We start from the raw sequence: 9,050 nt of genomic DNA, 5'->3' as shown, positions 1-9,050 counted from the left end.
CAGGAATTGAAAACAAGGGCATGAGCAGGAGGAGCAGCAGAAAGATGGTAGCTGGGCAATTTAGTGTTCCTGTTCCCAGCCAGTTACTGGAGTTCGGAGAAATTATTTTACTGGCTCCTTTTTATTTTTTTCCCAAAGGCAAAATGGGGTGTTCTGTTATTGGAATATCTAATAAATTTGTCTGTTTTTCAGAATAACCACCATCAATTTATTTTTTTTTCTGTCAAAACATTTCATTTCAAAATTACTGGAATGAAATACTATGGTTTTGTTTCCCATCTGCCTGCCTTTGTTTGGAAATACCCTGCCAATTTATTGAAAGGAGTGCTGGATCTGAAATGTTGCATTTCCATTTGCTTCACTAACTCAGACAGATTGAACCTGAAACACAACATTTTCCCCCTCCCTGATGGGTGAAAACATTGAAAATTGAAAACTGACCTAAAATTGAATTTATTTAGGGATTTTTTTGTTGTCGTATGACCGAAAAATCACACATCCCACAGATGTTTTGCATCTTCTAGGCCAGAACTCAGTAAGACATTTTTGGGGATATGACATCTTGTGGGAAAACTGGCTCTGCCATCAGGTGGAAGCTGTGCTGGGAGCCTGTCTGGGAGTTTGGGAGCTGATTGATGAACCTGGCAGTAATCCTGCTGTGGTCGAGCTGACAGCAAGCTTCGGTCCCAGGGGGATTTGCTGATTTCTCAGCAATATTTTAATGTCACTGCAGCACCCCAGTTTCTCCTGCTGCAGCTTGGGGCAGGCTGTGCCATCCCAGAGCTGCTGCTGGGCTGGCAGAGCTCCCCAGGCTGCTGGCTGTGTGCAAACAGAGCAGTTGGGATGCAGCCGGCGTCCCTCCCAACCCAGTTCTGCCTGAAAGAAACTTCTTCCTTCTGGAGGCAGAGCTGAATCATGCCTGGGACGTGGCTTGGGTTTGCAATCTGTGTTTTTTCCCCCCAAGAACAGCCCTTGTGCTGCCCTCTCTCATCCTTTTGGAGGTGGCACCCGTTCCAGGTCACCCTCCAGCTGCTGGGCAAGGTTTTTGGCAGGCTGTGACTCTGCCATTCATCTCTCTGGGAGCACTTCTGGGTTTCCCTGATGGTTTGCATCCCTGAACTATTTATAAGGAAGATTAAAACCAGGGAAGCATCAAACCCCTCTACCCCAGAGATCAAATCAGCACAGGGACAGGGGGCAGAGAGACAAGTGGTGTCCCCTTGGGACAGGGGATGCTGGAGGTTTGTCCCAGTGATGGATTCTGTCTGTTATCCTGGGGTGAGAGGCTGGAGAAGGAGAGAGGTTTGCAAGCACCACCATTTTCTGGGCCTTCAGCTTTTCCCATTGTCAAAACCAGTCCTCACACAAGCAATTTAATAGACCCAATATTCTGGTGTAGTGAAGGGAGAAGGCTTCATTATATTAAAGTCAAACATACAGGACTATAATGGAAAATTATACATTTCAGACTATGCCTGAAAGAGCGGCACATTAAACATCCCAGTGAAAATAGCTGGTTAAAATGTTCCAGCCTGCTGTTACGTGCCAGCGCTGAATTGCATTATTTTTCTACTTATTTGTCTGATGACGCTCAGATTTTTTCCACCCTGCTTTATTTTCCTTTTGAATGAAGGAGACTTCATCCTCCCAGCTGGAAATGCAGGGCTCTTGTGGTGGCATTCCCATGGGACACCAGTGACTCCCTGCCTGGCTGATGGAGAGAGCACTGGGGCTGGGAAGCTCTCCCAGCTGAGCAAAGGATGGCAAAATCCATCTTACCAACACCTCCATTCCCTCCATGCCATCCTGTGCATCATTTTGCAGTGGGATGCAGTGATCCCCACCTCAGAACCCCCCTCCTCCTCCTCCTCCTCCCTCCCAGGACTCTGGGGACATCCTGAGCTCAGGAGTGCCATTAACAACGTGGCTGTTGAGAAGAGGCTGAGCCTGTCAGATTTTAATTAAACAATTATCTTCTCGAAATTGGCATTTTCTCAGTCCTGAGTGCACGAGCTGAATCCTAACAAAACCTGGAGAGGAGAGCAAAGGGAAGGAGAGCCTTTGGGGTTCCCCCTGAGAGGGAGAGGAGCAGGGGCTGCAGTGGGCTCCTGATACCCAGGGGTCCGCCTGGGAGCCTGTGGAGAGGTGGGATTGCACCTGGAGCATCACCTCTGGATGCATGTGCAGGCACAAGGAGGGTTTGTGTGATGTGCTGCAGCATTTTGGGGGATGAGGATGTTTCTGGAATTATATCTGCACTATGCCTGGCAAAAGGTCCTGGGAAAAGCCCCCCATGAAGGCAGTGGTGAGATGAGGCTGAGCACTGGTGATGCTGAGCAAGGGGGGGTTTGTCTCCTCCAAACTGATCCCAGGCAGCCCCAGTCTGGCTCTGAAACTGAGACAGGCAATTTTGCTTTCAGAGGGCTCTGCCCCAGTTAACTGAGAGCCCATCAGGAATTCAGAAGGAGGATTGGTGCCTGTCACTGTGTCAGCCCTGATTAGCGTGCACATCTGTAATTAGATGAAGCAGCTGTGATTTCCAGCCTGCCTGAGATCTCAGGTGGGATATTTATGGCAGGGAGATGCTTAGGGGGTTCTCAGCAGACTGAGCCTTTGAGCTTGGTTTTGACAGGTACTTCAAAAGGAAATAGCTATTTTGGAGGTGCAGAGCTCAGAAAATAGAAGCAGCAGTGTTTTCTGGATTAATTATCTCTGAGTAGTTTTGCTTATAATCCTCCTGAATAAAGCTCTGCAGAGATACACAAGGGGAAGGGAGGTCCCAGGACTGGCACCAACCTCCTGCACCTCATGTAACATCTCTCTGGAGAATAAGAGAGTGTGGAAAAATATGTCTTCTCAGGGCAGAAAGTTCCTTAAAAATATTATTTTAAAGATTGCTCTTCCCTTGCCCACAGCTGCAGAGTGTTTTGTGAGCTGGAACAGTTCATGCTTTAGTTTGAAGTGACCTATTGGATGAAAACTGATTTGATTGTATAACTTACTAAAAGTGGAGAAAAGGGAGATTAAAGTGGAACAGGGATGATTTCATTTTCACCAATAGGTTGAACCCGAAGTACTCCTCTCTCTCTATCGCTTTATGGCTGGTGAGGTTTCTCCAGCCCTAGGATTCTTCCCTGCTTGCTTTGGTGGACAGACATGAGTCATTGGCTTTGGTGGGTGGGAGAGCCATGCCCAAGGTTCTGCTGTCTCAGGGACAGGGCAAGGCTGTCCCCAGCTGCTGCCTGTGCTCTGCTCTTGCCCTTCACAGGTGGACCCTTACCTGCCTTACGAGTACACCTGCGAGGGGATGCTGGAGCGGATCCACGCCTACATTCAGCACCAGGTTGGGGAGAATCCCTGTCCTCCCTGGGGAGCCATCTCTGTCCTCATGGCCAGCTCTCCCTCTTCTCCCTGGGGAGCATCCCTGTTCACCCATTGTGCAGTCAGTGCCCTGATTGCAGAGAGCACCAGGAGATGGGGCTGGGGGAAGTTTGTCATGGGCCAGAGGTGCTGGGGGTTGGTGGAGGACACCTGGGGATGCTGGGGCTGGGCCTTTCTGCTGCAGGGAATAAGGCAGCATTGGGAGAAGAAGAGGTGAGAAAAGCAGAGGTTTATCACCCACACCCATAGCATCTATGCATGCAGGTGACCTCAACCTGATGAGCAAAGTCATCATCCCAAGTGTCCTCCTGTCCCACCAGCAGCCTCCCTTCCCCACTATTAACATCTCAGAGCACTGACCCATTATCTTCTCTTCCACCAGGATTTCTGCACCACATCATCTCTTCCTCCGTCTCCCAAGACCAAGACTCCTGCTATGCAAAGCCCTCCAAGCCCGCTGGCCCTGTCCCCCAACTCCACACACCTGGTGTGGTCCCCCAGGGCAGGGTGGGCGCCCCAGGCGTGGCCCCCGGTGGCCTCTCTGCAGGTGTGGGTGTCGGAGCCCCAGCACACGTGCACGGAGACGTGCCGGCGCCACGGGCTGGTCTGCGAGCCCACCTTCTTCAGGTTCCTCAACAAGGAGGAGGTGTTTCTCCAGTGAGTTGGGGCCTTCTCAGGGAGCTTGTGGGGGGGTCACCAGCCAGACCACGTTCCCTTTGTTCCCCCCATCCCCTGCACCCATTTTCTTCCCAAAAATCCCAGTGATGAGCCCTCATGCCCACATGCTCCCTGTTAGCTGGGATTAGCCAGAAAACTGAGGTGGGCATCAGCAAAAGCCCCAAGGAGCAGCAGAAATGCCCAGTGTGGATTTTAACACCCCTCCCCTCCCCTCCCAGATGGAGCAGCAGCACTGGCATTGCCCTCCCACCAACCCTTCTCAGCTGATGAGTCCCTCATCAGGAACTGTCCTCGTTACAGCATAAGAGTTCTATTGTCATTGCATTGCAAGGGTTCCATATTGCTAGAGTTTTGTTCCTCCTTGATGTTTTCTCATAGGCATCTCCTCTAGGCACCAACTCTTCCTTGTCCTCACAGTAGCCAGCTGACTCCAGTTCCCCTCAATCAACCAATCTACTCTTTTATAACACTCTTCTTATTGGCTACAGCTGTGGCCTGTTAAAATCAGGCCTGTTCCCAATCTCTAATAATTGGTTCAGCTACAACTCCTTAATGGGGTAAGATTACTTTCTATACTACCTTTATTTTCTTACATTGTATCGCCCTACAAGGAACCTCCCCAAGAAGGACAAAAACCCTTCAATGACCCCTTAATGGCTGCTCACCTGACCTGCCCACCTTGCCTTGGCCCCCAGGCTCAGCATTGAGTACGAGATGAAGGCAGTGCAGGCAGGGCCCACCTTCACTCTTCAGCATGCAACAACAGCGTTTCCAGGCATGGTTCCACCTCTTTCCAACCCCATTCCTCTCCACCTCCCGCATGCTCTCTCCTTTTTAATGTCTCTCTCTATAAAACTGCATTTTGAACACACAGTGGTGAAGTTTTAATAGAGTATAAATCTGCCACTGGGCTCTGTGCTGCTCCCTGGGCAATTTAAATGCGAGCGTTGCCGGAGCTGTCACGCTGGTCAGGCAGGTGCCGCGTGTCCTGCTGACATTTTTATGTGATAAATTACAGCTGGGGCCTGCCTTTCGCTCTTTCCCCCTGCACGTCCTCCTCCAGACCTTAAAACGAGCTGGCTCAGGGACTCGTCAGCTGAGAAGGGTTGGTGGGAGGGCAATGCCAGTGCTGCTGCTCCGTCTGAGAGGGGAGGGGTGTTAAAATCCACACTGGGCATTTCTGCTGCTCCTCAGGGCTTTTGCTGATGCTCACCTCAGTTTTCTGGCTAATCCCAACTAACAGGGAGCATGTGGGCATTCCCTGATCCCCTGTCCCTTCCAGGGAATGTATCTACAGTAACATACAATAACAGAATGTTATCTACATCCATGGAGCTCTGTCCATGGAGCTCTGTCCATGGACAGAGCTGTTCATCAGCAAGGGGCTGTAAGAGGCCTATTAAATTTCATGAGCTGGAAGGAACCCACAAGGACCAATGAGTCCAACTCCTAAGATTCGGGTGGGGTTTTGTGGGTGCTCTGTCCACGGACAGAGCTGTTGGTCAGCAAGGGGCTCTAAGAGACCCATTGAACTTCATGAGCTGGAAGGGACCCACAAGGACCAACGACTCCAACTCCTAAGATTTGGGTGGGTTTTTTGGGTGATTCTGAGCCATCTGTGGGTCGGGGCAATCTCTGGGCTGCAGGGTTGAGTTGCCAGGGTCTCCCCTTCTTGCATAGCATGTTGGGCTGGTGACAAGCCCTCACATGTAGCCAAGGGGGGGCAAACACAGATCAGCAAAGGAACCTCCCCAGGAAGGACAAAACCCCTTCAATGACCCCCTCAATGGGCACTCACCTGACCTGCCCACCTTGCCTTGGCCCCCAGGCTCAGCATCGCGTGCGACAGCACCGAGTACGAGATGAACCACCTGTACCCTGCGGTGGCCGAGAACGTCCGCGAGTGCTACCTCCAGAAGGAGCCCCTGCTCTTCAGCTGCGCCGGCCACCATGCCAAGTACCGGCGCCTCTGCCCCTGCCGTGACTTCCGCCAAGGACAGGTGGCTCTGTGCAGGGACTGCTTGTGACATGGCGTCCCCACCGCCCCGGGGACACCGGCACCGGGTGGCTTCTCCTCAGAACTCCGCGGCGGCTGAGGAGCTGGGACGGGTCCCTCGCGGTGGGTGAGCCGGGGCTGTCAGACTCACTCTGGGGCTGTTCCATGTCAGACTCTGGGGCTGTTTGATCCACCAGCCAGCTGTGAATGACCCTGTCCTGAACTTTGGAGTCATTTTCTTCCCGAGGAGCATCGTCCGAGCGCATCCTGGACCGAACCCACCTGGACCTGGTGGCGCTGGCATGGGGTGGTGGGGAGAGAGGGGCTGGGGACACCCTTCCCCTCCTCTGGCGATGGGACAAACCACCAGCAGACCGCAGTTTCAGGGTTTTCATCTTCTTCAAGCATCCTAAGTTGTTTTATTTATTGATTTTTTTAACCCTCCCCCTGACAAGTGGTAAATTAAAGGGGAATCCACACCCAGCCCTTCTATGGGAGTTCTTGGGCTGAGCTGCATTGAGGGGGGACAGGGGTGATGCTGGTGGCTGTTGTGGGTGTGTGGAGCTGGGGGAGGACAAAGCACAAGGAGAGTGGCTGGATTGGATGGGCACATTGGGGACTGCACCCCTGGTAGCCCCAGGAAGAGGCAGTGGTGGGATGGGGCTGGAGTGGGCTCCTGGGAAAGCTGCTGGTCCCTGGGCAGGGCAGAGGTGCCCAAAATGATCCCCCCAGCCTCCAGGCTGCTCTTCACCCTGCTGAGCCATGCACAGAGCTGAACATCCCCCCAGGGATGGTTGGAGGTGGAGGTGAGGGCACAGGGGCTGCTTGGGGCTCAGCTGAGTGGGCAGAGGGCAGGATGTCCTGCAGCACATGGAGGGAATTCCTAGTGGGCACTGACCAAGGGCAGAGCACCTGAAGAGCAACATCCTGACTCTGTGTGCCCCAGATGTTGCCAGCACAGCAAGAGGTGAGCTCCAAGCAACCATGTTCCATAGAACTCTTCGCTTCTTCAACTTTCCTTAGTGCTGTTCCTCTTGCTTTGGGGGTGGTTTCCCCTCCACTGCCCATGTGTCCCCTCCTGGCACATCCCCTGGCTGGGCTGGTGCTGGCTGGGGTAACCTGGTTTGTTCTTGAAGGGTTGCTCACCAGGGCAAGGGGTTGCTGTAAGGTTGGTGCTGAGCCCTGGTGGTGTTTGCCAGGTTGAATGGGGAGATTCCTGCATGCCATAAAACATGTAGCTGGAAAATCAGGGGCTGGAAACTCCTTCTCAGCCCTTCCCTGCATAGAATTACTCCTGACCTGGCTGGTGGGGTGGCAGCCTGACCTGGCACTGTCACTGCAGGATCCTGGCGGAATTGTGCCCTCTGGCTTTCAGTCACTGATGGAGAGTGGTGGCAGGATGAGTGCAGGAGGTTGCCCTGGAGCTGGAGCTGTGCCACACCCGTGGCACCTCCAGCCTGTCCTCCCTGTGCCAGCCTTTGGGAGAAACTCCCATTCCTTCAGCTGAGCTGCAGCTTTGGGCAGAGCCCAGCCACCCTCACCGTGTCCCTGCTGTGTCACCCCAGGGTGCTGTGTCACCCCAGGGTGCTGTGTCACCCCAGGGTGCTGTGTCCTCTGGGCACCCCCATGTGAGCCTGGCCACACCCTGCCCTGGATGAGCTGGACACACTGCTGTTATCCCAGAGCAATTTATCATCTTCAGCTCCCAGCTGCGTGGGCAGCCTCCATCCTGCCTGTGACGCCAGCCCAGGGGAAGGATTGATTAAGTAATTTTTGTGTCTTGCAGCCAGTGTGTGTCTAAATAAAAGCAGCAACACCTCTCCACAGCACCTTTCATCTCAGCCTCAAAGCATCCCCTGGCACAGAGTGCTGCCAGAGCTGGGTGGGCAGGAGCTGGCCTGGGAGAGGCACGGGGGGTCTGCCAGCAGGAACCACCAGCAGTTCATTTCCCAGGGTTGTAAAAACCAAATAAAACCGGATTTTATAGGAGATCTAAGCAAGTTTTAAAGACCAAGGGGCTCAGGATGCCTCGTGAGGCAGCGCTTGTTACACATCAGCTCCCTGGGCAGCTTTTTTCCACAGTTTCTGCTCAGCTGCTTTTAAAATAGCCTTCACCTTTCAGCAGCGCAGCGCTGCCTCCCACTGCAGAGAGCCCCAATTATCCCCTGGCAGGAGAATTTTTCTCCAGGCTGAAATAAAAGGTGGCTGGCTCACCTTCGCTGCTGTCATGGGAAATAATGATCTGTCTGGAACCTGGCTGGATCTCAAACCAGCCTGGAAATGTGGGTGATGGGGCTGAGTGAGGCTCTGCTATTGCCTGGCACGTCTCTGCCCCATTAGTGGGCACCAGGTCCTGCTCAGGGGCTGTCTGGGGAAAAAGCTTCTCCTTCGCCCTGTTGGTGATGGAGCATCACTCATGGATGTAGCAGGGACCAGAGTGTGGCTGCTGGGGCAGCCCCTCCTGCCCCATCCCACATGCCTTGGTCTGTAAAATCCCATGGTGGGGCAAGCTGGGGGCTGGGCTGCTTTGGGAATGCCAGTGCTGGGTGTTAACATCACTTTTGGGTGCAGAATTGGCATCAAAATATTTGTTATGTGGGGTGTGTGTGTGCCAGGGGCATAGTGGCACCAAGGGATGGAGCTGCTGGTGTGGGACAGAAGGGACTTTGTCACCTGGAAATGCTTTTCTCTGCCCTGGCTGTGCCTGGTGATCACTGGGACATCCCATCCCTTCCCAAGCCCTTTCCTGAGCAGGTCTCCAGCCTGGTCTCCCTGGCCAGGACACATTTCCATTTGTAAGGGAGAGCTGAGGATGCAAACATCAAATTCACAATTTATTAAGCAGGAGCATGAAAGAGTTTTGAAGGGAAGCAGAGCCGCTGCCATGTGAAAGAGGTTCTGATTCCCACAGCTAATTGCAAAGAATAAATCCCCAGTGGGGAGGGGGAAATGGTGTCAAAACTGTGAATAAACCCAAACAAAATGGAATGAGGAG

At 53.0% G+C, this 9,050-nt stretch overlaps 1 protein-coding gene across 1 annotated transcript in view; it reads left to right on the top strand.

Moving 5' to 3' along the window:
* MGAT5B (alpha-1,6-mannosylglycoprotein 6-beta-N-acetylglucosaminyltransferase B) overlaps positions 1-8,046 on the top strand; it is a 72,442-nt gene extending 64,396 nt beyond the window's left edge. The window contains exons 16-18 of the mRNA XM_031059908.1: positions 3,269-3,343; positions 3,764-4,038; positions 5,888-8,046. Of these exons, the coding sequence (XP_030915768.1) occupies positions 3,269-3,343; positions 3,764-4,038; positions 5,888-6,086 (549 nt within the window). The 3' untranslated portion in view covers positions 6,087-8,046. The remainder of the gene's footprint in view (positions 1-3,268; positions 3,344-3,763; positions 4,039-5,887) is intronic.
* Positions 8,047-9,050: the final 1,004 nt, after the last annotated feature.

The sequence above is a fragment of the Geospiza fortis genome, unplaced genomic scaffold (genome assembly GCF_000277835.1).
Source record: "Geospiza fortis unplaced genomic scaffold, GeoFor_1.0 scaffold244, whole genome shotgun sequence".
NCBI lineage: Eukaryota > Metazoa > Chordata > Aves > Passeriformes > Thraupidae > Geospiza > Geospiza fortis.
The sequence above is the reverse complement of the archived record's forward strand: the minus strand, read 5'-3'. Positions and strand labels throughout refer to the sequence as shown.